Raw genomic sequence first — 27,819 nt, 5'->3', positions numbered from 1 at the left:
GAACGTCCTGAGAGAAGGCATTGGTGCATTAGAATGCATTTCCTTTGCATGTTGCTGTAACAATGAGTCAATTCTAGTCCCGATGTGAATTTAAGAATTTAAGGTCAGTTTTTAAGAAGCAGGTTAGACGTGCAACTTTTTTGACACGGAAAATACATTTGGGATTGTTGTGAAATATGTTGCATATATAAGTGAATGTGAATCCCACTCCTGTTATACCCCTACATAAAAAAAAATATTTTTCTCTTTATAGAACTGACAGTGCATCAGCTGACCAGGACAATTTAAAATACTCTTCATCCAGAGATCGGGGCAGTTCTGCCTCCTATGGATTACAGCCCTCAAATTCAGCTGTGGTGTCTCGACAAAGACACGATGATATCAGAGTCCACACTGACATACAGAATGAAGAAAAAGGTATACAGATTGCTGTTTCGTGTGTCAATTGTGAGGGGACATGCAGAGAAAGGCAGTAAACTTGAAATGGTGGAGAATTTTTTTTTTTTTTTCAAAAAAAGGCAATGAACTGATAAACTCATTGCCACGGTATCACTGTGTTGAGAGATTTATCAGGGGTCAAAGGAATGTGGTGGTTGATATAAATAGTGAGAAAAATATGCAGTTGCATTAGAAGAAGAATGTAAGAGAAGACTTAATGCATTAACAAAATAAGCACTTTCATAAACACTTTTTTTCTAAATAATAGTATTCTGGATGTGTCTGGTCTGTAGGTTGTAGTTTCTTCCTGAATACTGTCTAGTGCTTCTGGTATTGAAAACAGACTGCATGATTAAATGGGCTACTAATCTGATATATTACCCATTGAAGCTTTACTGCAGCAAACTGAAATCTTTGGGAATCAAATCTATATTTTGTCATTAATGGGAATTTCTACTTCTGTGTGCCTATCTGACTTCATATAAATTGCATGATGTACGATTTGTACCATTTTTTTCTGTTTTTTTTTTAATAGATATACTTTCTCTAGAAAATAGCTAAAAATTCACAATCATATCTTTTTCATCTTTATGAGAAAGAAATCTCTATTCTGTTTGGGTTTTTTAATCATCAAATACAGGTATCAAATAGGAGGATTTTTTTACTTGCAGAGTCACTTTTTAGTCACTTTTTAGGCTATGTAAATCTTCAGGCAGGCCAGGTTCAAAAAAATCTCACAGGAATATTAGTGTGGGAGTTTTTGTTCAGGAATCTAAAAGCATTCACACTCCCTTCTCTGCCCTGTAACTATCTGTAAAGAATTGCTACATCTTAAGAGAAGTTACAGCTGGGAGTGCTGATGCAAGTTTATTTTTTTATAAGTAATAGGTACTGTTACTGGGAAGCAGGAGCATGAAACAGGTATTTGTTTATCTGCATACCTTGAGAACCTTAAGATTTGGTTAACTTTAACAGAGAAAGTGTTTATAAAGAGAGTATATTTGTCTGTCTGCTAACATGGAGAGTTTCACATAGGCTGACATAGTAGGTTATTCTTTGAAGTGTGCTAGTATTTAAAGAATGTACTGACAGTATAGTGAAATAGTAAGTTTCAAATTCAGTAAGGTAGTTTGTGAAGTTTCTGGGAAAGTGTCATTTGAAAAGAAAAATGCACCTAACTCCCCCTCAAGTACTTTATCTTACAGGGCATTTCTCTGCTAGCTCAGCACTTTAACTATGCTATTTTTTCAGGTGTGAGTTGAAAAGAGATGATTAGGATATTCTGTACTATAAAACCAAATTCCAAGCATCTCTAGTTCATCGTTATTTTTGGAGAAATTTGTAAGCTTATAGATGCAGATTAGTTTCTTTGTTTACTAAGATTTTTCAATTGATTTGTTGGAGTCTGCCAGCATGGAATTTTCATTTTAAGAACTTCTAGCTTTTCTATTCTGGATAACCATCTGTCATAAGTACCTAGAATCCTTGGAAGATATTCCACCCCCACACCAGTTTCTGGTGTTGATAATAAAAATTACTTCCAAGTTGATAATTTCTGGAAGTTGTTCAGGTTTGAAAACCTCCAAGGATGGGAGGTTCTACAGCCTCTCTTACCAGCCTGTATAGTGCTTTACCACTATCCTGGTAAATAATCGTTTTCATATTCAGTTAGAATTTCCCTTGCTGCAATTTATGACTGACTCCTGTCCTTTTGCTCTGCATCTGTAAAATTAGTCTGGCTGTCATCTTTTTTTTTTTTTAATAATCGTCACATTAATTAGTTGAAGACTGCAATTAGATCTCCCCCCTTTGTCTTCTCTCCTCTACTTTATAAAACAAGACAGGGGAGTTGTAAGTTCTAAAAACTAAGTAGAAGGCTCTTGGCCTTTCCCTTATGGATGAGATGTTCTCCCTTCCTGCAACACTTTCCTCCCTTTTGATTTGTAACTATGATCTGCTCTGAGTCCTTACTGCTAAAAAGATACTGCACTAGGATGTCATATGTCATGGTATCTGCATGTTTATGCTAAAATTAATGTGACATAGCTGATCATATTACTATTTGGTCTCAGATTTAACACTTTAAGGGAATTGAATAAAATGTGTATACATTAGGATTTTCAAAAACTTTTAGACCAGGAGATAACTGAAGAGAATTATAATGTAATATTTACAGCCTTATTGCTGAAAAGCCTGATTGCCTTGCTGTTTTTTAAATTACTCTAAATGAGAATTTGTTTCATATTGTTACCAAAGATGTACCATCTACATGTCAAGTAGGAGAATATAGGTGTGTGCTTAATTCATTTAAGATGTTAAATATGCTATAGCAAATACTATGTGCATTTGCAGAAAACTGAAAAAGCTTGGATATTTTGTGTGCTAGAGGGAAGATAAGAATTAAGTTTAAGAAATCCAGTAGCATATGGTGGTATGTCTGTGTTTGATAGTTGATGTTTGTGGTCTGAATGCATGATTATCTGACATCTTCAGTTAAACTGATTTCTTTGTTGCTTTGAATTTTAGTGATACACTTCTGTTTAGTCATAAATATAATTATTGCTGTTAGAAGTAATTTTCTTCATAGGACAGTGTTGGTTTGTTATAACAAAACAATGTTAAGGTGGCATACATGCTATTTCATGTTAAAAAAATGAGTTTAATGTTGTAAATCCAAATATACACAAATTGTGTTTACTGTAATTGTAATTAACTAATTACAGCTGAGACTTTGCACAGGATTTTCTGTAATGGTGGGGTAGTCCTGTGTGTACAGAAATACACAAACTTCTGTCAGCAGTTCACAGCTTTTTATCAAGAGCTTTGCCTTCAAGATGATACTCTTTACATCTGCTAAGGTCCAGATTCACCTTGATCTTTCAACTTACTTTTTTTTGACATCCTGTAGTCTCGGTAGGCTGCCTCTACCAGGAGCCACCTCTCCTTTTTCCCAGGGATTCTTTTATTCACTGATGCAGGTGGAATTGTGGAAATACCTTTTCTGAAATAAGTCTTTCATATATTTTGTTGTTCTGGGTTTAATTTTATTAGTTGGGGTCTTCCCTGTCTTAGGCAATGTACAGCTGTATGTACACTGCCTGTACAGCTGCCTCAAAAGGGAGCTCTAACACATTGAGTGAACTATTGGGCAGGCTCTGGGGACAGTTTTACTTCTCCACAGTACTGCAGAGGAAGAGCCTGCCCTTCAAAGAGGCGTGGCAGACTGGAAACATGTTTGGTTTCAACATTTGAGTATGTAAATTCTTGTGGATCTAGGAGTAAAAATAATTGAATTACTCAAAATGACACTTTCAGTTCCATTTTATATTGTTACTGAAGGTGTACCATGTGTATCTCACATGGGAGAATGTAGGATTGAGTTCAGTTAATTTAAGATAATGTCCGTATTAGTGTATGAAAATATGGACTGTTGTATTTTTAGGGAGGGTTGTTCAACCTGTACACACAAATGATCTGTGGCTTTTTAAAAGCTTTCTCCTTTTAAATTTTTTTTTTCCCGGTCATTTTACTGAGCCTGCATGGTGGATTTATAACAAAAACAGTGGAAAATTGATATGCATAATTAAGGAGCAAGTAAGTGAATGTATCAAGCTATGCATACTAGCAGTTTGATGTGAAGGGTCTTGTAAAATGCAGGATCAAAGTAATAATAAGAAAACCCCAAATGCAACAAAATCAATGTTAAACTTTATTGCACTGAAGGTTTTTTCATGTGCTTCAAAAAACACTGATTAGATTCTGAATATGTGACCTGGAAACTTAACAGGGCATTACAAAACATTTTGCATGTGAAAGTGAAAAACAAAGTTAAAGAAGGTGTAGAGGATAGGACTGCTAATCTGCATATGAATTGAATAGCTTAAATATATGGTCTGATAGCCTGTTTTAATCTCATGTTGTTTTTTTGACAGGTGGCTACAGTGTCAATGGAGGATCTGGGGAAAATACTTATGGTCGGAAGTCGTTGGGGCAAGAGCTGAGAGTTAACAATGTGACCAATCCTGATTTTACCAGTGTTCCGCATGGAAATCGTGCTTTAGCCACAAAAGACATGAGGAAATCACAGGGTAAGAACAGCACAGATTTTCAGGAAAACAAAATGTCCTATTGGCAACCTCTCTTGTGTTCAGAATATGAAAAGAAGTTCAGTATGATTAGGCAGTCTGTATGGATTTTATATTTTGTGATATATAATTAGATGATGTTGATGGAAACTGTCATCTTGTATTTACTGTTCCCTGAACTGACACTTCCTCCATAGGTTAGGCAGATCTCTTGACTACATGACTTATGTTTTCACTCTTTCATTTTCCTTTAAATAGCTTTTGAACCCTTATTCGGGTGAGGCAAATTTGGCAAAGAGATCAAGGGCTGCAACAAGGAGAATTTGCTCTTAGATTTGTTGAAAATTGATGCCTGAGTAAAAAGTTCTTAATTAATGAGTCCCCAGTGTGGGAAAACCTTCAGCAGTGAGCTCAACCGTTATCTGTTCTTGCTGGCCTGCAGGTCAGCTAGTCATCACATCATACCAGCTGATTAGTCAGTAGATATGTAGTCCTGAACCAGCCACAACTCATGCTCCCTCTTGCTCAACTGAGGATTAGAGGCCAGGGAAGAACTGGAGACATCATAAGAATGTGGGTAAGGTCTTGGGAGATGCAGTGAGAGGAAATCTCAAGTTGCAAGAGGGTACAAGAATGCTGGGTCTATGTTTTTGAGAAAGAAGGCTTCGCTTTTGCCACTATTTGGGATTAAATCATAGTTTTTTTCTTAAAAAAAAGAAAAAAGAAAATGAGTCCAGGGACACCTTTGTTATGACTAAGCACTGTCATTTATTGTATCACTTAGTATAAGTGGTAGTTGAGCCAGTGACAAAAACTGTGACTACTTTATGCCAGAGACATTATAAACATATGAGGACACAGTGTTTCTCCTCAGGGGGTTCTATTTCAGAGGACACAAAAGGTGAAAGAAGAATGTTGTGTGTACTTTGTGAGTGGAAGCACTGAGGTGCAGGTGGTAATGTGACTGTTGCAAAAGCCTGATCTTTGGAATGGGTTAAACTCAGATGTAATTTAAGGCACTAAAAGAACTGAATAATTGTTATATCAAGACACCAGAATGGGATTGTAATTTCTATGTAGTGGAAACAGAGAATTGTCTAATAGAGGACTCTGTAAATAACACTTCTGGTAGTGGGCTTGTGCATGAATTTAGTACTGCCAGAAAATTCAGACTGTACTCCTAGGTACATGAGCACATCTTTAATCCTTAAATATTAGGAACTATAATTTCAGATGTCTGAAGTTGCTACCTATGACTTGTATTGGTCTGTATGTGTTCTGTCCTCTAGATGTCAGATTTAAAGAGTTTCCCCTTTTAAGTGGGCTGTCTGTGATTCTTGTAGGTTTCAGCAAGTCATTTTGATTTTTCATATCTTCAGAATACAGTGGGGTTATGATGCAACAGGATCTTATTTTTTTAATTCTTCTATATTTTCTTGTTAGCATGTGCATTTAGCAAGTTTTTAAAATAGTTATCTTCTGACAGTTAGTTAGCATGTGGCTGAGACCTTGCTGATTTTTCACAAAGCAGAAGTAATATACTTGTTCATTAACTAGTCCTTTGATTAAGATAGCTTCAGTCATGCTCTTGGTTAGTTTATTTTACTTTTTAAAAAAGTTTTAGGTTGTGATTATGGCTCAACAGACAACTAACACTTCCTTTTAGGGAGTAGTACCAGTGTTCATCAGATATTAACTGAATAAAAACGAAGCAGAGAGTTTTGAACAGTACATCTTGTTCTAGTAGTAGTTAAGTTTGTGTCTCATACCAGTAAACTTGGTGGTGATAGTTTCATCTATACAGTTCTGGTTGTAGGATTTTTTTGTATGTGGAACAGCACAACCATTTTTCAAAATAAATTGCAACTTTCCACTAAGAGATTACAAAGATAAATGCAGAGAAGGCAACACTAAAAACTTGCAAGTTGTGAATTCAAAGCTTAGGCTTACTGTTGACTTTTCGTCTAACGTTGAAGAGTCAACCAGTATTTTTAGGGACAGGAGGGAGGATGTTTTTAGGGACCTTGCAAAGATCTTACATATCTTTAGACCTAACCCAGCTGTGGCGGTGTAGTTTCTCATGTGCTTGCTGAATGGCAGAGACCAGTGCAAACTGAGAATGACAGAAGAGATGTGTGCTGTGTGTTCCTGGTCTAGGTTGGTGTTGGTAGAGTGCAGCTGGAGAAATTGTAGAGTAGACTTTTCCCTTTCTCACAAGGCACATATGTTGTCTTGGAAAGGACTGTATTATTGGGTGGCCAATGCATTGAATTATTTAAGGACAGATTCAAATTGCTGTTTTGAGAGGCTTCATATGTAGAATCTAATAGTGAAATAAGTGTGTGTAGATTCAGTTCAGCTTAAATTTTCAAGGTACATTCAGTAATGTAGAACACAGTGCTTTCCTCGCAGAGTTTCCCTGTGGAATTTTGAATAGCAGTTGTACTTTTTATTTTGAGTATCATAGTCTGTATTAATTTCCTTTGTAACCAAGCTTTAAAAGAACTTTCACTCTTGTTTGCATTTGCTTTGTTTTAGAACTTTGAACTTTCAAAAAAAATTTTTACTACTGCCCTGGTTTTAAAGAAAATGGTAGACATGGTACACCCCTGCCTGGGCAGGCTGTGTTCTTTGTGGCAGTCCTTTCCTTTTTTCTCCAGGGCTGATCAAATTTTTGGGGTGTGTAAATGTGCTATGTCCATCTTTCTGAAGTTTGACTTTTGCGTTTACCATTGGCAGGCAAGGCTTGGACTACAGCTGCTAGCTCAACTCTGGGTAGAAATACAAGATCTTCAGATGCAAGTGATCATCTAGCAGGGGTTGTAGTTATTAGTCTGGCACCATCACTCAGAAACATCTCAGATGGTGCTTCAGAAGGTGTCTTTCTGATCATGATTCCTTGTACGTTTCTCACCAGAAATGTGTCTTTTTGTCCACTACTGAAGTCTTTGGTTTCCAGATAAAGGAAGGGAAAAGAATCTTAATTTTTCCTAAATGGATACGTAGTCTTAGTCTTCTGTAAAATTAGTAACATCTTAAAAGGAGTGCTCTTCATGCCTGTCAGATAACAACTCAACATGTCTTGTGGGGTTGTGCTAGCTAGGAACAAAACGTAGATTTGATCCTTCAGACTGTTATTGCTATTTTAATATTTGCTAAACCTGCCTAATCCTTAAGAATTTCAGGTGTCTTCAAGATTAATTGCTTAAATTGTTTCTTGCTTGCCTGGCAAGAAACAGATTATCAAAGCCAATTTTATTCATACTTTCTTTTAAAAATTAAAATAAAGATGTGAAAATAAGGTTGAGAATATTCTTTATGACTGTAATACACAAGATGTGCTCTCCTGCAGATGATGCCATGTCCGATAAGAGTTGCTGGCCTATGACTGGGTTCATAGGACTCTGTAACACACAAGGACATGAAGGCTTTTGTTTCTTAAATTTCTTTATTTATTACAAGTTACTACAAATTACCACTAGTAAAGCAAGTATATACTTAATGATTAATTACTTAAATGCACTATATATATATATATATACACACACACTATTGTAATATATACTATTCAAAGTTTTACCAGTACAGCACTTGCTCAACTTCTCCCAGGAGTGGGGCCAGTTGATGACAGACAAAGTCTCACTTCAGAGATAATCTGCATCAGAGTCTGGAGTCAGTCAGGTGCCCTCAGCAAGGGTCCAGTTTGTCCAGGAGATTTTGCATAATGAAGCCTTTGCAGGGGAGCTCTTGGAGAGAAGCTCCATTTTGGGTTGAAAGTGGGTTGTTTTTATATATTGGAGACACTTATATAGAGATATATTAGAGATTTATATATTGTTTTTATATATTAGAGACATAAGGGGGTGTAGGATGCAACCACCTGGAGCCACAGTAGCTTTTACTAATGTTTTTCATCTGGAACAGCCAATAGATGATGTTGCTTTCTATTTTCTAAGACCAATGTTTGCTTTCCTGGTCTATTTTTCCATCTGGAACAGCCAATAGCTGTTGCGAATTTCTTCTTTCCCAGGATGTTTTCCACCATTTCAGTCTTATTTTTCACCTTGCCAGACAATAAGTTTGTTGTTGAGCTTATCAAGGGTATCTCAGGATGTTTCAGGTTCTTAGGTACCCAGCTGCCCTTCAAGGATGCTCCAGGTTCTCAGGCCAGCAGTTCCCAGGCTGGCAGACATCATCTTCTGTCAGTATTTTTCCATTATAATCAGGTTGCCTTTATGGCTGCTGCCATCACATGACTGATGTGTAACATAGCAGAGAAAAATGCTGTCTGTAGTTGTCTTGGGTGTTCTCAAAAGAGTCATGGTGACTAAGGAAGCCTCATAATGTTCCATGAATCCTCTAATTTTAATCACCATGAAACTTCTAGTGTTAAACTTTTCAAAAGAAACTTTGTTTCTTTTTTGCAAATGAGGGAAATAAATTATTAATATGAGTTCATTGTAATTGGTACCTAAATCAAGTAAACTGAGTTGTGACTTCATTGAGGATACTAGAGGATATCACAATAGTGTGATATGAAATGTTTTCTTAGGAAGATGCTAATTCTTCTGTATTATGATCCAATTAAATCAGTAGCCCCTGCACCTCTGTATGCTGTATACATTTGTTCCTCAGTAGAGGAAGAGTAGATCTAATTTCCTTTTCAAAGCAGAACCCTGCTAGCTATCAGAGGACTACTCATCATCTTTCTTGTGCCAAAATGATAGAGGAAATCTTGTTTCTTGGTAGTTGCTTGGGCTTAAATCTGATTCTTTGTTTCAAGCAGCAGCTTGTTTTTTCCACCAGGTTTTCTTTAAATATTATTTGTTGAATTATTTTTGTTTATATATTTAGATAGAAGTCTGATTTAACCTTACCACACTCCTTTTTTTTAACTTCCATTTAGATAGGAGGAAAATCCAGGTTTCTGTGTAGAAGTAAAACAGTTCTGCTTGGTTCTGAATGAATTCTACTCAGGTACTGGTCTGTCCACTGGAAGAAATGAAATATTTTGGTAGCTAAATTAAATTATACATCTAATTTTGCTCATATTAGCTTTAAAACAAATAGAGATACTTGTTTTTTCTCAAATTGATATTTTGGCTTATTGAGTCCATAAATACACACTTTGGGCAATACAGATATTATTAATCAAATGTTATAGAGAAAAGAAATAATTGCCTTTTGTTTTTCAGAGCGATCGTTGTCTTATTCTGACGAGTCTCGACTGTCAAATCTTCTTCGGAGGATTACTCGGGAAGACGACAGAGACCGAAGACTGGCTACTGTAAAGCAATTGAAAGAATTCATTCAGCAACCAGAAAACAAACTGGTTAGTAAGTTTTACTTTTCCATAGCCCTGGAGTATTTCTCATTTTATAAAACTGTCTTTAAAGATCTGAGTATTGGGATCTGTCTGTGAGGAATATCTTATATGCAAGGAATTTCTTTCCACAACAAAGGAAAGTATGTTTCTGGATTGTCTGTCCTTTTTTCTGTCCTTCAGGAAATTTTTTATTGCTTGATGAGTTATGACATACTGCCTTAAAGTAAACTACTGAGTGCATGAGCTATAGCAATAAATATGACAATGCATGTGGGTTTTTTTGTCTGGTCTTAGCAATATCCTCTGGATCCTTCAACAAGGAAATAGAGGAAAAAAAGTAAAACATGTTGTCTTATTCAAGAATTGTTTCTGTATCTTAAATTAAAACTATGCAGCTACTTATACAGTCTTATGAATAGCTCACCTTAGCGTTACTCACTGTCTAGCTAAACACCTTTGTATGTGGATTTCCTTTTATGGGAAGAGAACAAATAAGTCTTTGTTTTCATTGCATCTTCGGGTTTTTTTTTAATGGGTTGTTGAACTCTCTGATATCCTCAAGTGTTTCTTAAGGATTTTGGGGGGAAAGTATCCCACTGTGGGTATATGTTTTTAATATTACTTATTTTGAAGTATTAAGAGTATTTTGTCTGACATATCTTCCCCCACTGTTTTGGAGAACTTAAGAGTTCTCCAGGCATTAAAAAAGCAGGAAGTGATGGTTTAATGCCCTGCCACTCATTTACAGGCAGTGCTATGATGTTTCAGTTGGGTGTTATGTGCCTATCCATAACGAGTTAGTTCATTCTCCTATTATATATTAATTTACCAGTGGTAATTGTGCTCTCTTCCAAAAGGTGTGACACTTCAACACTGAGACTTTTTTTATTCTGTGCACATAGGTATAAGCAGACCAATATACAAGCCTAGATCATACTTCAGCTTTCCTCTGAAACAAAATCCTTGTTAATACAATGGTTTGGGGAGTAAATTATTCCATGGTGGGTTTTTTTTAACCTACATCCATTATTCTCAATGCATTTTTTCCCCCAGTTTTTTCGTAACTGGGGGAAAATTATTTAGGTTTATTGGTATCTCAGAGCATATGGGAATTGCCATTCTGTTATCTAACTCAGTGACAAACGTTGTACTTGTTGGTGGTCAGAATGTTAAGTTTGTCACTGAGAAACTTTTCTATAAACTTCCAGCTTTCTAATGAGAACAAGATCAGATGTTGAGTGATATCCACAGTGTCAAGCCTAAAACTTTATAATGGACAGTGTTTAATCCAGCAGTAGCTCCTGTAGTTCTTGACCGTATTAATTGTATTTTAAGAGTTCTTTCCATTCTCAGGGTTGAAATGTGCATTCAACAAACTAAAGTAGTAAAAGTCAGTAGGCAGTGGCAATTGCCATGTAATGGCTTCATGCTCCAGCTTCTAAATTCTATAAATGCCTTCTCCAGTGTCTTTTGTAGGCTCTTTTGCAGATACCAGGCATGTTTTTATAATGTCCTTTTGAGTTCAGAGGAGTCAAGCATGTAGACCTCTTTCTCTCCCCTCCACCCCCAAAGAGCAACGTTGCTCATAACAAAAATAGATAGCATCCGCTGTGTTAAAGATTTATATCTTTCTGAAGAGAACAATTAACTCATCAGGAAAACTTCTTATATAGTTGCAGCTCATGTATTATTTTGCAACTCAACTCATTAATGTCGTTGGGTTTTGTAGTGCATGTTAGGAAAAGAAGTATTTCTGGTTATGTTTACTGAGAAGCAGTGGTTCACCAGTAACGTTTCATCCCCCAAAATAGTACTCCATTTCTGTGAAGGTCAGGATTGCCTTAAGGAGAAAATTTTAATACTTCAGATTGTATTAAATATTCTGCTGATACAATTGATTATTAGTATAGGAGATTAGGTCTTCAGTAGACGCTACTGATGAGCTGTATGGTGAGTCTTACATTTGTGATGTAATCTTATCAGCAATAACTAAACTTAGAACAAACCTTGATAGCAGCCTGCCAGGGTATTTTTGTGGCTACTGTAAATAAATATGAAATATAACTTGTAGGATAATATTGCAGTATTGCTTAATATAGTTCATGCTAGTCTGCAGTGGCCATGGAAAGCATAATAGCATTCTATTACCAAACAGAACTGGCAGCGGTGTTTTTAATGTGGGTGTAAATAGGACCTAGTTTGCAGAAGTTATCGTGCCAATACTATGCTTGTGCTTTTTATGTATCTTACATTATAGGTACTAGTTAAACAACTGGATAATATCCTGACTGCCATTCATGATGTACTCAATGAAAGGTAAGCTGGAAAAACTAAGCTGTTTGAAGGCTTTAAAGAGCAAAAATAACAAGTGTTAGGTTTGGATTTCAGTATAGAAATGGAATGGAGGGGTCAAAGGTTGAAAAACTCATTCATTAATTTTGCATGGGTGTGACAGTGTAGTAACAGGACAACTGAGGGAGAGTTAAAACAGTCTGACAAACGAACAATACTGTTAAGCTGTCTGGAGTACGCTTCACACGGGGAGAATTTGAATGCACAAGTGTGACTTATGTTGTAGGTGATATGAAGTCTGTCTCAGCTATGTTTAATCACCTGGGTGTAGTAGTGTACAGAGTGTACTGCTGTGATTGTCTAGCTTGCAAATTGAACTTGAGTTTTTTACAACCTGATCTAATTCATTTACATCCAACTAAGAGCATATGTAGAGGGAGCTCAGATGTGTGGGGCTTTTTGGTGTTTAGTTCAGTGTTCTTACCCAATGTCAGCTGTATGTTAAGAATTTTTTTCCTTGGATAGCGTGTTACAAATAGAATAGCCTCTTTATTGCATATTTTTAGTCAAGTTGATTTATTCCATAGAAATATTATTTCATAGAATTTTTCAGAGTATTAATTTTTATTTTAGCATCATCACTGCTGCCATAAAGTAGGGAAGCATCATCTTTGTTCATGCTTATATTTTTCAGCATTAGAAAATGTTTTATTTTGTTCTGCTCTCATGTCTGGAGATCCCATATTTCTTTTTTTTTTTCCTTTCCCAAAATACAGTAGCAAATTGCTTCAAGAACTGAGACAGGAAGGAGCATGCTGTCTTGGCCTTCTTTGTGCTTCTCTGAGCTACGAGGCTGAGAAGATCTTTAAATGGATTTTTAGCAAATTCAGCTCATCCACAAAAGATGAAGTTAAACTTCTTTATTTGTGTGCAACCTACAAAGCACTAGAGACTGTAGGAGAAAAGAAAGCCTTTTCATCTTTAATGCAGGTAAGACTACAAGTTACAACAGGATTATTAATGATTTTTCCAGTGCAATGCTTGAATCAACTTTTTAAACTTGAATGAGCAATGTGTACTGCTATGTTGACATAAGAAGTAAATATAATTACAACTGGGAGGGAACTTTCTGACTGAATGGGATTCTTTGATTCTGATTACGTTAGAAACAAAAGTCAGGTCTTTGTAGGGTGATATATATCTTGATGCAACTTTTTAGTATATAGTGCAGATCCAAGAGGAAAATCTTGTTGAAACCAAAAAGACAACTAAAGTGAAATGGTAACAAAACCCAACCTGTTGATTGCTTTGTGCTACCTCCTATTTAGAGTTTCTGACTTGGATTGTAGTTGAATTTGAGAGGGTGTAGGATGTGTGCAGACAAATCTTGTTCCCTGGTTCAGGTTTCAGGGTCTGTTATTTTGGGTGTAGAACAACTATATTCATGTCTGTGTTCCAATTTAATAGGTACTTTATGGAGCCAGAAACCTTTAGCAAGAGAAGCAGGAACTTAAACCAGTCTACCGTATTTCAAGGAAATGCAGTATATGTGATGCTTTTTACATTTTTTTCCTTCCTGCAGAAAGAGTATTAGGACATTTCTGTTGTTTGAATCAAAGTAATTTGCTGAAAAGTGTTCAACACCGAGTAAATCTCTGTATGTCTAATATTATAACTTTTTCACATGTTGTTTTAATGATGTGAAATGCCTAGTGCCTTTGCTTTACTTTTTAGCTTGTAATGACCAGCCTGCAGTCCATTCTAGAAAATGTGGATACACCAGAGTTACTGTGCAAATGTGTCAAGTGCATCCTTTTGGTGTCCCGATGCTACCCACACATTTTCAGCACCAATTTTAGGGTAAGCTTACTTTGTCCTCTGTATTTTCTTTCTCGCATAGAAATGTTGGTGCAGCAAATTGGGTAGTTAACTCCCTTTTCAAAATTGCTTTCCAGGACACAGTGGACATACTGGTTGGGTGGCATATAGATCACACTCAGAAACCTTCATTGACGCAACAAGTGTCTGGTAAGTTTGGCCAGAGTCACTAATGTAGTCCACTCTGGCTTGTAGATCATGCAGGCTTACTTGCACAAGTCTGGTCCTACTGACATGGAAGTTGATCGAAAACCAAAATGACTTTCTGACTACTTAACAGGAAACTTTGTTCCTAATTTTAAAGTAAATTTCTATTTGTCATTTTATGCTATATCTGGAAAGATGGGATGCTTTATTTGGGCTGTATTTACACATCAATTGTTTCATGTAACTTGAACAATTTTTAGTAAGTGTATAGATTTTAATATATTCTCTGTGAAAGAATATATTTTCTCCTATGTACTTCTAGAACATTTTTGTGGTAAAGATGCTGTAATCACATTTAAGAAAGTGGGAAACTTCTTCCTATGGCTATAGCAGTTGTCTTGGAGGTATTCACAGCAAGTCTGTTATATTTTTTGTATCATAGTCCTAGATTCTGTCCTTAACGTTTAACTGCTGTGGGGCAGGACTGAACCTTAAATTGAATTTGTCAAAGGGACAGAGGAGGAAAGTACAGTTTATATTTATTTTAAAAACAATTTATGTTAAAATTTTCATGCAGATGACCTCCTCTTACCTTAGCAACTTTTACCTCAGCAATATGCAAGTAAAACTTTTTTTTTTTTTGTACGTTACCTTGTTTCCCTGTTTTAATTGCCCTAGTTTATTTATACAGGATGGCTGCAGAGCTTGGAGCCCTTTTGGGTGGCTGATCTTACTTTTTCTACCACACTCTTGGGTCAGTTTTTAGAAGATATGGAAGCTTATGCTGAGGTAAACAAGACTTTATGGTAGAGTGAACTGTTGTTGATTTCTTAATAAACACCCAGCTGTGATTCTTACGGTTGTATTACATTTGTAGAAAATAAAATTGTATGGGTTTCCTGGGGAAAGAGGATCAAGTTACAGAGTGTATTGATGTCATGTACAATGACAATTCTACATGAATCCTCATGAACTACTTAAATAGTATCACAACCAGTCTTTCAGCCATTGTTGATTGAGAATATCATCTTATAATAAAAATAATTAACCAAACAGGAATGCTTTCATTTTTAGAAAGCTGCAATGGAGACACTTCATGGTCTTTTATTGGTGTTTTCTCTAATTGTCCAACTTCAGATTTTTCCAGAAGTAGTGACTGTGGGGGGAGAGGGATTCTTTAGATTGATGGTAGATCTTTTTTTTAAAATAAAGTAACGGATTATATTGTGCAGGAAATAATGCAGCAGGAACTGACAGAAAACAAAAGTATTTTCACTTAACATGTTTTGACTTTGTAATCTTTGCTTACTTAACAAGGCACAGACTTTATCTAATGCTGTCATTAAAGGAAGAGTTTTAGTTTTTGGGGAGGGGTGTTGTCTTTTTCTTGAGGTGTATGTGCTTGTATGTATATGTGCTTATAACTAGATTATGCTGTATTTTGTATGTTAACGTGCAGATCCTATAGGTGAAATTGTACTTCCAGTGTAATCAATTTCACTCAAAGCAGAATAGATAATTGGATTTTATTAGTGTACTTGTATGTACACCAAAGCTTTTGATGGTGCAGGTTTAAGAGTTAGTATTCACAGACCTCTTTGGCAGTGTCAGGCCTACAGAAACCTGCACTGCTGTGCCTGCAGGCACACAGTTGAAAGTGATTAGTCAGTGCAGTAAGTTGCTGCTTATCAGCTTGTCTGCTGAGCTGGACAATGTGTGTATTCTTAGTCATGGAAGAGTTTTAAGATAACAGGTGTTAACTTAAATCATGGAGGAGGAGGTTCCAGCTAGTGTTTTTATCTCACAGTGGGCTATATCTATACTAATGAGATCAGCACTTCTGGGAACGTTCCCAGGCACTGACGCCAGCTGGCATGAAATAGCCTGCTAGTAAGCTCATGGTCTCCAGATCAAGGTAGCTCCATGTAAACAGTGTGATGGGAATGGCCACTTGAACATCCCGATTCCAATTTGTGGATGGGAGAGTGCTAGAAATGTGCAGACAGCTGTTGTAACAGTGCAGCAATATGGATGATCATGTCCAAGGGGCCAGGAACATCACAAGCCTCTGCTTTAATTTACAAAATATAGTCTGTTTCAGTGGCTAAACTAAGGAGCAGCATCTCATTACTGCTCTGTGACTTGCTCATTGTCTTTGTGTGCCTATATCCCCTCTTCGTATGTATGTGAAGTTAGAGATACTGGGTAAATACAGCTGTAATTGCATAGTATCTATAATATGTCTGTAAGATAGATAAAAAAGTATTTTCAATCTCTTGATCTTCTGTGCATGTATTATAACTGTTACTGATGTGTACTGATACATAAACTTCTGTGCTGTAGGACCTCAGCCACGTAGCTTCTGGAGAATCAGTAGATGAAGATATTCCTCCTCCTTCAGTATCACTACCTAAACTGGCTGCACTTCTTCGGGTTTTCAGTACTGTGGTGAGGAGTATTGGGGAACGCTTCAGCCCGATTAGAGGACCGCCAATTACGGAAGCATATGTAACTGATGTAAGAATTTGAGTTTTTCTTTTTGTTTGTCGCTGATACGATTTATCACAATGTAAAGATGTTATTCACTGTTGGGTTTCATTAGGTTTTTTGAATTTTACATTCATATATATATGCTTAGCTTTGAGCAAATGTATTTTCTTGAAGAAATATGATGAAATAATTTTATTAAATATTAAGGTGTAGATTGTGATAGTGGCACGTGGGAATCTTATATAGCAGAAACTAACTTTTTAGGCATTTTAATTCATGCAGCTGGATTTATGCTTGTATTATCTGTCTTTGTAACAGTAATGTCACCATTTATTCAGATTGCTGTGATGGTGTAAAAACTGAATTCAAATTGAGTTTGATTTTATAAAATGTAGGTTTTCTTTTATCCATGGTGTAACTTTATCAAATCTGATAGCAGCACTCTTGTTCTTGTATTGTACAGGATGGTGTAAATTCAGAATAAATATTATATAATATGCTAAGTAGCTGCTATACCTTCTGTAACAGGAACTGTAGGGGGTATAAATGATTTAAAAGGAAAAGATAAGATAAAAATACTTGTAGTGAAAATCTTATTGTTGCTGCATGTGCTGCACAACTGGAATTTATGCCCTTGAAGAATTCTGAGGGACAAAACTTCTTGGATAAATAAGTACATGGCTTTCCCAATTAAAGCCAAGAGAGTTATGTAACTTGTGTCTTAATCTGCAGAAGATTCTTTTGACAAAATCTCAAGACAAGAAAGCTAGTCTGCCTTTTACAGGAGGAGTTCTGTTGACATCAGTTGGAACTGAATGGATTTCTGAATAATGAATTTAAGTTTTTTAGGTCTCTGCAGGTCTTCAACTGAGTAGGAAAGCAGGCAGTTGAAGGTTTGTTTTTTCTTATACTTCTGAATTGTAATGCCATGGTGTGCATTATTCAGAATATTTTATTGATAGAATTTACCAAGGTGTAGAGTAGTGGATGGGACAGGCTATTGAAAGGATGTGAATATAATTAAATAGCATGCAGTCCTTGTCTCTTTTTAATGGAGTGTAATTTAGGTTTGTTTTTAATTTTCCAGGTTCTGTACAGGGTAATGAGATGCGTGACTGCAGCAAATCAAGTGTTCTTTTCTGAAGCCGTGCTTACAGCTGCCAATGAGTGTGTTGGTGTTCTACTTGGCAGCCTAGATCCAAGTATGACCATACACTGTGACATGGTCATCACATATGGATTAGATCAAATGGAAAATTGTCAGACTTGTGGCACTGATTATATCATTTCAGTCCTGAATCTGTTGACACTGGTTTGTACATATTTTTATTATTGCTGTTTTTGCATTGGAAAATAGTATTTTTAAGTAACCTTGCCTTTTTTTTTTTTTTGGTATGTGTGTATTAGATAAATATTTAAAACTTTTCCTGATCATCAGCAAGAAATTCTTCTAAATGCTTGTATTCTTTTCTATAAAGCTTATGCTGATAACCTGTTTATACATTTGGCCTATGGATAAATTGGTGTTTTGTTTCAGCCTGAGTATTCATGTTTTGTTGGGTTTTTGTTGTGTGGCTGTTTTTTTGTTTTTTTTTTTTTGCGTGCCTGTCTGGCTTGACAGTTGGATAGAGCTGTTCTCTGGCCTCTGCAATTGATAATACCACATGATGAATTTCAGAATCTTAGTGCTTAATATATTCTATCTATCTACTTATGCTGTGACCTGGGAAATAAGACTTCGTCAAAACATAGCTCTTAATGAGTAGGCCACAAACTCTTAAAACCCCATCGATCTAAATTAATCATACAACTTTCTCAACTGTGCTGTTAAAACTTGAAGATAACTGATTCTCTGAATGGGAATTTGGGAAAGCAAATACAAGATACTTGCATTGCTGTGAAGATGTTTTTTCTAGATACAGTGTACACAAGCTTGAACAACAGTATTTGAATTAATCCTTAATCTATTCTAATAAAAATAAATTCAGGTAGTTAAATACATTTATCATTTTGGTTCTTATCCCCAGATTGTTGAACAAATAAATACAAAACTACCATCATCATTTGTAGAGAAATTATTTATACCAGAGTCTAAACTACTTGTTCTTCGTTATCATAAGGAGAAAGAGGTAAGAGTGACTTCTGCAGGTATACTACAGTAGCCTTCATACATCTCCTAGAATATATTCATTAAGCTGTAAAACTTTGTTCATCTTAAGTATATATATATTTTTTTAATCTTAACTATTTATCTGTGAAACTTCTGAAAATGTAGATGTAACTAGTTCTTGGTTTTGGCATTTAGATTTGATAAGGAATTGGTAAGTTGGTCATCATACCAGATAGAGAAGTCCTTAGTTGATGTGGCTTTCACACTCAGCGTGTTATGTGGATGATCCAGAATCTAATTAATAGATTCTGTAAGTAGTGCTTAATTACAGAAAACTGAAGATAGGTATGTGTATTGGACTAGGCTATTCATAGATAAGAAGCATAATTTTAAATTCTGCATTGATGATTAGTATATTTTATGATTTCATGCTAATCAATTATTACTGTATTTATATTCTCAAGGTTGTTGCAGCAGCCCATGCTGTATACCAAGCTGTACTGAGCCTGAAGAACATTCCTGTTTTGGAGACTGCTTACAGGTTGATTCTAGGAGAAATGACCTGTGCTCTAAATAGTCTTCTCCATAGTTTACATCTTCCTGAGGCCTGTTCTGAAATCCAGCATGACTCTTTCAAGAAGCGTATATTCAATGTGGATAATGCAAAATTTGTTGTTATATTTGACCTCAGTGCTCTAAGTACTATTGGAAATGCTAAAAACTCATTAATTGGGGTGAGTAAAAAAACCTCTACAGGTAGAAGTTTGTGCAATAAGTTTAAAACCACTTTTTTACTTAAAATATGCCATAATACATTTCACCAGTAGTGCACATATGTATAATTAAAATGATCAATATTTGCTTCCTAACTTATGTTATAGAAGAACTTCCAGTATTAAAACTTAGGGGAAACAGAGTGGGTGGACTGTATCCCTGGCTGGTACATAATCAAAAGCAGTTTCTAGGGAAGAGCATCTTACCAGGGTTGTTCATGGATTGATTCTAAGATTGTCATAGTAATTCTTTTTGAAAATTAAGATAGATGCCAGCAGCTTTAGTGTGTCCTCTTTTCATGTCAGCCATGTGAAGACACTTGTTCCAGATCTTTTCAAATAAAAACATAAACTGCTTTTAACAGGTTGTTTAAAAAAGGAAAAGAAAATAGTTGCAATTAGAGTCAGAAAATTATTTGATAGTTATTTCCCTTGGGAAGAAGCAAAACAATAATTAATGGTATGGAAACTACCCTTAAAAAGAGATTGTATACAGTATGTTTCTTTGCTTATGTTGTGATTGTTTTATAGATGTGGGCCCTTTCGCCAACTGTGTTTGCACTACTGAGTAAAAATCTGATGATTGTTCATGGTGACATAGCAGTTCATTTTCCTGCTGTCCAGTATGCAGTACTCTATACATTATATTCACACTGTTCCAGGTATGAAGATTAGTAATTAATCAGTATTTTAAGAGCACTAGGATGAACGGGTCTGAGTAGATTATATTGTTGGAGGGATGAATTTAAATAGGCTATCACAATTAAGCTTTTGCCCAAACTTCCCTAATCAGTTTTGACTTTCATTAATTGCAGGGAGTCTGTATCTCAGCCAAGAAAGCATATCCTGGCTTAAAACTTGGCATTTTATTCAAAGACAGATTAGAAGTCCTGTGTTTGAATAGAGGTAACTGAGGGAGAACTCTACTGAAAGTAAATAAGGAAATATTGTTTACTATTTTGCTTACTGTGAGATCTAGGAGAGGTAATGAGATGTAAACAACAGATTTAATCACATTTTGGACCTTATTGCAACAAAATGTTGTCAAAGTAAGGGAATATACTAGTTTAACTGTTACTCTGTACATTTCTTGATTTTTTTTTTTTTCTTTTTTTTCTTTTTTTTTTTATTTTTCCACTAAGCATTTGACACTAGCCACAGTTGAAACCAGGTTACTGGGCTGCATGGACTGATGTAAAATTGTAGCTTTGTTCTTTTAGGCCAGGGATCAAAATACTTGGGTTTTGACATAATGCGGTTACTGTGTGGGTGTACATTAACTTTTGCTGCTGAGTTTTTTTGATTGGGATTTGTTTGGTTGTTTTGGGGGTTTTGTTGTTGTTGCTGGTTTTGCCCCCTCCTGTATACTTTAAGGAAGTATCCCGAGTCTTGGTGGTTTCATATTTTGCTTTTCCTTGCCTTTTCAGGCATGACCACTTCATATCCAGTAGCCTCAGTTCTTCTTCTCCCTCTCTGTTTGATGGAGCAGTTATAAGTACTGTAACCACAGCAACAAAAAAACATTTCTCAATTATACTAAACCTTTTGGGGCTACTGCTTAAGAAAGATAACCTTACTCAGGATACCAGGTAACTAACTTTTTCGTACATATCAGGAGACTTTTTCTGTTTCCAGTAGAATGCCCTAATTCAGAAACCAGGATAATTTTTGTCTAAAACTTGCGGTAAACTTAACCAGTCCAATATTTGGGGTTTTTTTTAAAACATTAATTATGAAATACCTGTGGAAAATATAGCTTCTAATTTTTATGCATGAAAACTAGAAAAAGTGAAGCCTTTGTAAGAGCTATACAGTAAAACCAGAGCTATCAGATTTTACTGACAAAAGTTTTTGCTCACTGAAAGTACCCTTTTACATTACTTACAATCCTTTATTACCAAGATGCTGTGAAAGCTAGAGATGTTTTTAATGTTATGAAAACTTTTGTTTAAAAAATATGAGTTATGGTATACTCACCTATAATGAAGTAGTTCAAGATATATTGAAAGACATCTTTCTGTAACTGTATTGGTGACTAATCCTTTTGTTTTTTGAAGGAAACTACTTATGACATGGGCTTTGGAAGTGGCTGTTCTGATGAAAAAATCAGAAACATACGCACCGTTATTTTCACTCCCATCTTTTCATAAGTTTTGTAAAGGACTTTTAGCAAACAGTAAGATACTGCGTATTTTAACTTATTAACTGTCTTTTATGTGACTTAAGTACACAAGGGACCTTGTCATATACCACTGATAGCTGTAATTGTACTTGTTTCATTTACTCTTAGGGGTGATTCCAGTTTGTATTGTGCAAAAAACTTACACTCTGCTATATTTTTTTCTCAAATGGATCCCTACTTATTACTTATGCAAACAAATGCTTTTAGTAGCATAATACTAGCAAGAGCAGTAACTTCCCAAGGCCAGGAGTTACTAACTTTACCTTGTTTTTTTCATATTGAAATATATTGTCTATAATACCAATGTATGGAAGCCATAGAAGGATTAATCTGTCAGCTGTCAGAAAAGGCCCATAAGTAACACGTAGCACAAGCAACTTTTACTAAACATTTGTTATAGTAAAACCAGTCAATGAAATCAAAATAAAAGTATTGCTTAAAGCCTGTGTCTCCTTCTACCAGCTGCACTGTAAAAATGTCTTTAGTTCTACCACAACCAGAGTAATGCATAAGTTACCTAATTCTAGCAAGAGTAACTTCTTTTTTCCTTTCAACTCCTTAATTCAGCCCTTCTGGAAGATGTGAACATTTGTCTTCAAGCATGTAGTAGCCTCCATGCACTGTCGTCTTCCCTCCCAGATGACCTTTTACAAAGGTACTTGCACAGAATTCTGTATATTATTTGAATTATGCTGTTAATGGAAATGTTACCACCTTTTTTTCCTTTTTGGTGATGCAGGTGTGTTGATGTGTGTCGTGTTCAACTAGTACATAGCGGTGCTCGTGTAAGACAGACTTTTGGAAAACTTCTGAAGTCAATTCCTTTAGATGTCGTGTTGAGGTAAATTGTTTGGATTAACTTCAATACAGAGAATTGTTTAGTTTCTTTCTCCAGTGACATTTATCTGAAAAATAATGCCAGTTGAATGGCATCATACTGTCTTAATTTAAAACGAAAGATCATGAAGTGTCTTGCTATCTCTTCTACTTTGTTACAGGTTTAAGAACAGTAGGTAGTACACAAAGTAATTAACAAATTTGATAAACTATGCAGCACTTCTTGCAGCAAATATGAATACTTGTCCATGTTATCCAAGCTTCAGCAATATTATGTCCCGCAGTTTGTCTCAAAGACCTGAAATCTTAAAGCACTTTGTCTTAGTACCAAAGAGTATATCTATTTCCAATCATTGCATATATGTCTGTGTATGTGTTTTACTTTTTTGTGCAACTTTTTAATTTTTTTTTTTTCAAATATGTTATAGCATGGGTTTTTTTTCCCCCCCCCCTTCTTCCTGCAGTAACCGTACCCACACAGAAATACAAGAAATTTCTTTGGCTATAAGAAGTCATATGAGCAAAGCTCCAAGTAATACATTCCACCCACAGGATTTCTCTGATGTCATTAGTTTTATTTTGTATGGAAACTCTCACCGAACTGGGTAAGAACTTTTTAGAACTGAAATCCATGGATGTTGAATTTATAGTGAAGAATTCCAAGCTACATCTGGCTTTATGTTTGTAATTATCTTTACAAATTACATTGCTTTACCTTCAGTCAATTTTTTTTACACTTATCTTTGGGTATTTATAAATATCTTCAAATACACACCTTTTTGCATATTTGTCCATGTATGTTGCTGCTTGGAAATGTCTGAAAGCAATAGGGAGCTGAAGTGTGTGCAGTAGAAACTTGTTACCACCTGAATTTGTGTTAATGTACTGATGTTTTCTTTCAGGAAGGATAATTGGTTAGAAAGATTATTCTATAGTTGTCAAAGACTAGATAAGAGAGATCAACCAACCATCCCACGTAATCTCTTGAAGACTGATGCTGTCCTCTGGCAATGGGCTGTTTGGGAAGCAGCTCAGTTTACTGTTCTTTCAAAGTTACGAACTCCTCTGGGTAGAGCCCAGGATACATTTCAAACAATTGAAGGTAATGTAAAAAAATAGTCTATTTTAATGGCGTTTCTTTGGTAAGGTTGTGCAGCTAAAGACTTCATGTCCAAGGGCAAGAAGCACAGTGGCTTTATTTTCCAGTGGTTATAGATTTTAGCATGTTTGACACATCAAGAGATAAAGTGACAGAAGACTGATTACATAATTGCTATTAACTTTTGAGGGATTTTACTTTAGCATTGATATACCTTGACACCTTTAAATAAAATACTGTCTTGTAATTATTTTTTTTTTCCCCAATGTTTTGGTAAAATGTGTAGGTATTATTAGGAGTCTTGCAGCCCATACATTAAACCCTGACCAAGATGTTAGCCAGTGGACTACTGCGGACAACGATGAAGGACACAGTAGCAACCAGCTTAGGCTTGTTCTCCTTCTACAGTATCTGGAGAACTTGGAAAAATTGATGTACAATGCTTATGAAGGATGTGCCAATGCCCTTACCTCTCCACCCAAGGTTTGTCTGTCTTAAGAGTGCTGAGGTTACTTGAAATGATCTATTGAATGAATGGTGGTTTTGGGGTTGTTCAGGTCTTAACTGTGGAACTTCAGAAGAACTTAAAGTTTGATGCTCTTAATTTGTCTGGCTTTGACTTTGCTTATTTGTAGAGAACATGTGAAAGCAGGATTTATTTCTGGATTACCGGCTTGTATAGTGTTACAAATCAAGCAAATCTGTAGTACCTCTAATTTGTGGCAGTCACTTATTTGTAGATTGTTGGCAATCCTGTTACAAAGTAACACCGGTATTTGAGGCTTTAAATTGCTTTTTGAAGAATATAATTATTACCTATAAACAACATATCCTTTTGTTGTAGTTCTGACTGCAAAACATTCTTCACTGTTGAAATAAGCTGTTTAATTGCCAGACTTTAACATTACAGTAATATGTAATTTATAGTCAGTTCAGTTCAAGATTTTTAGCTTGCTAGTATGCTTGGGCAGTTGCATGCTATGCATGATTTCAGACCATCTGCATTAATAAAATTAAAGATTCAGAATTGTACCTGTTTCTTCATCTCTTAATTGAAAACCCAACTGGAGAAAAGAAATCTGTCCTGACTTTGTTTAATTAAGTACTTAATGTAATCATTCTTCTGTATCAATCAAAATAGTATTGTAAAACTTATCTTTTCTGTCTTTAAAGGTTATCAGGACATTCTTCTACACTAATCGTCAGACATGCCAAGATTGGCTAACGCGGATTAGACTTTCCATCATGAGAGTTGGATTGCTGGCTGGCCAGCCTGCTGTGACAGTCAGGCATGGTTTTGATTTACTCACAGAGATGAAAACTAATAATAGTATCTCTCAGGTATCCTCTTTTCAAACTCTGTAGACTATTACAAAAATATTCCCACGATATTCTAAAAAAACTAAGCTAAGGCAATCAGTTGTTATTAAGCCAACTGGTCTGTAAAAGATTTTGTTATTTAAAGCCACATTTTAAACTCAAAATTCTGTATTGATGGACTTTTGTGGTTAAGTGATACGGTAGCTTGGAGATTGGGATGTTCTGCATACTTGTGGTCAAATACTATACATAAATGAATGCTGCAGTTTGTTCACAGTTTGAACAATTTCTTTTTAAGTAGAAGGTTCTGCTTAAACTTTATGAAAGTTCTGCTGTATCAGTGTGAGGCCTTCCTGAGCCTGTGCTAGTGCAGTGTCTTTGCTTGCCTGTGGGTATGAGCAGGAGGGGGATGTACCATGAGGGTATCCTTCCTCTTGTAACTAAGCAGATAGTGCAGGGATCAGATGACTGGATAAAGTGGTTAAACCTTCTTAAAAAGGTTGAATAGTTTCTTCAGTACATGACTTGATTTGCATAAATATTTTAACAGAGGAGGTCTGACAGATATTTATTACTTCCTGCTTCTGTATGAATTCTCATACTTACATGGGTACAGACTATCCCATAGTGATCGCTAACTATTGACATGCAGGCTGTGGATTCACAGCATATACTCTTCCCTCAGCACCCCTGCTTTTCCAAAAGCAGTGTAATGAATGAATATATGCAGAGCGCTTCATTTGTAGATACATATAATGAAATACTGCTTTACAATTTCCACATATTTAACCATGTATATAGTTCTTATTTTATATGGGAATTGTTAAATAAAGCTTTTCGTTTGGTTTTAGGGAAATGAATTGGAAGTGACTATTATGATGCTGGTAGAAGCATTATGTGAGCTTCACTGTCCTGAAGCTATTCAGGGTATTGCTGTCTGGTCTTCTGCTGTAGTTGGGAAGAGTCTTGCCTGGATCAATTCTGTAGCTCAACAAGCAGAAGGGCGGTAAGTTTTCTCAGATAACTGGATGTTACAAACTTGGACATTTTTTCCTTCTTATGCATAGTTCTGAATCTTCTAAATGATGTGAATTAGGGCTACTGATCTAATTTCCATGTCAGCTAAAGTCATTGTGTCTGAGATACCTAATGCATCCAGCATTTTGAGATATTTTAACTTTTAGTTTTAACTAAATTATCAGGATTTGAATATAAATGGTGTTCCTAAAGTGTTTTCCTTAGTGTTTTGTACACAGCAATACTATTTTCATACTATATTTAATTTTCCATTGCAAATTATTATTAATTTAAATATTTTCTAATGAAGCTTCTGACCAATGACATGATCTGATTACCTGCCACAGTTTGCCAAGAGAGGGACTCCGAGGGAAATGCTTTGCAGTTTTAGTTCAGATTTGAAAAGGTGTCTTCTACGTCTGTTAAAATAGAATCTTTGGCTGCAGATACAAATAAGTGGGTCAATGTTCTGGATAGGGTATACCTTCATTTTGATATTTTCACCTCCTTAAAGGAATGCATCCTTTCTTCTGTATGAAATGAAAAAGAGACACCTTTCATTTACCTGCCATGTAAAAATCCTCAAACAAAACAAAAGGGTTTATATTTATATATTTTCCCCATTTTTGTTTGTAGTACGTGAGAAGTTTCTCAGGTTTCAGGTGTGGATTCTTTGCCCTAGATCCAGTTTTATATTCCCCTAATAAATGATATGTAGTTAATCAGTATTCAGCCTTACTCATTCAGGTAAGAAACATGACAGTCAAATATAAAACTAATTTATCTCCTTCAATCTGTACTTGGTTTGAAATTGGCATTAAAACCTGAATGGAAAACCTTTTATACTATGCTGTAACCTGGAAATTCAGACGGTAAACTTGTATGCTATGTTAATCCCTTTCTTTTGCTGAAGGTGACATGTGAACTTTTTGAGTACTGTGGTAAAGAAATGTTTAAAATATAATCTATTTACCAAAAATGAAAACTGGTGCTGTAAAATGCTGACTAAAATATTAAACCATTTAAGGTTTGAAAAAGCAACTGCGGAATACCAGGAGCACCTGTGCTCCATGACAGGAGTAGATTGCTGCATAACAGGATTTGACAAAACTGTTCTGAAGTTGGCCAATTCAAACAGTGTGAATAATGCCAGCCCAAAGCATTCCTTGAATGGTCAGTATTTACTGTTTTCTTTTTAAGAGAAATACAATTTTGTAACTGCATGTATATAAAATTAGAACATTCAATGATATAGCCATGGTAATGATAGTGTCTGATTCTTAAATCTGAAAACCCGTTTCTGTCTGCAGTTAAACTGAACTGCTTAATGCCATTGAAACCATTATTATGTGTAGATATGAGGGTTTGCAGTACTGAGGTCTACCTGAATGAAACTAAAAATAATAGGTAAAATATTTTGTAACTTACTAATTTTAGTTCTAAATTATTTTAGATCATCATAACTTAAGGCATATAATTTGACATAATTGTATCCAATGCGTTAGTTACTCATTTTTTTTAACTATTGAGACTTTGTTGTAGTATTCCATTTCATCTTTGAAAAGGGACCTTCTTTCTTACTAATTTAGTTCTTCTGTTTTCCTGTTTGATGTTTCTGTACAGATATCACCTATATTTTCCCAAAACCTCCTTTGAAAAGGTTCTATAAAAAAAAAAGTGGAAGGAGAATACTGTAAATGTTGTGTAACTTTGATTTTTTTAAAAAAAAGAAAAAAGTTTTTTTTTTATTGACAAAAGACACAAATTACATTTGAGTATTAGATTTGCTATTTAAAAATACATAACCATTAATATATACTTGTTT

At 35.4% G+C, this 27,819-nt stretch overlaps 1 protein-coding gene across 1 annotated transcript in view; it reads left to right on the top strand.

Moving 5' to 3' along the window:
• The window catches only part of SMG1 (SMG1, nonsense mediated mRNA decay associated PI3K related kinase), a 67,462-nt gene that overhangs the window by 8,605 nt on the left and 31,038 nt on the right, over positions 1-27,819 (top strand). Inside the window, exons 2-24 of the mRNA XM_026858758.1 lie at positions 254-417; positions 4,371-4,526; positions 9,719-9,855; positions 12,107-12,165; positions 12,918-13,131; positions 13,876-14,001; positions 14,097-14,169; positions 14,858-14,955; positions 16,510-16,683; positions 17,744-17,968; positions 18,684-18,785; positions 19,231-19,500; positions 20,071-20,201; positions 20,967-21,128; positions 21,597-21,715; positions 22,289-22,376; positions 22,461-22,562; positions 23,023-23,163; positions 23,461-23,660; positions 23,944-24,140; positions 24,831-24,998; positions 25,829-25,983; positions 27,022-27,167. Of these exons, the coding sequence (XP_026714559.1) occupies positions 4,511-4,526; positions 9,719-9,855; positions 12,107-12,165; positions 12,918-13,131; positions 13,876-14,001; positions 14,097-14,169; positions 14,858-14,955; positions 16,510-16,683; positions 17,744-17,968; positions 18,684-18,785; positions 19,231-19,500; positions 20,071-20,201; positions 20,967-21,128; positions 21,597-21,715; positions 22,289-22,376; positions 22,461-22,562; positions 23,023-23,163; positions 23,461-23,660; positions 23,944-24,140; positions 24,831-24,998; positions 25,829-25,983; positions 27,022-27,167 (3,103 nt within the window). The 5' untranslated portion in view covers positions 254-417; positions 4,371-4,510. The remainder of the gene's footprint in view (positions 1-253; positions 418-4,370; positions 4,527-9,718; positions 9,856-12,106; positions 12,166-12,917; positions 13,132-13,875; positions 14,002-14,096; positions 14,170-14,857; positions 14,956-16,509; positions 16,684-17,743; positions 17,969-18,683; positions 18,786-19,230; positions 19,501-20,070; positions 20,202-20,966; positions 21,129-21,596; positions 21,716-22,288; positions 22,377-22,460; positions 22,563-23,022; positions 23,164-23,460; positions 23,661-23,943; positions 24,141-24,830; positions 24,999-25,828; positions 25,984-27,021; positions 27,168-27,819) is intronic.

The sequence above is a fragment of the Athene cunicularia genome (assembly GCF_003259725.1).
Source record: "Athene cunicularia isolate RWA chromosome 14 unlocalized genomic scaffold, athCun1 chr14_part1, whole genome shotgun sequence".
Classification (NCBI taxonomy): domain Eukaryota; kingdom Metazoa; phylum Chordata; class Aves; order Strigiformes; family Strigidae; genus Athene; species Athene cunicularia.
The sequence above is the reverse complement of the archived record's forward strand: the minus strand, read 5'-3'. Positions and strand labels throughout refer to the sequence as shown.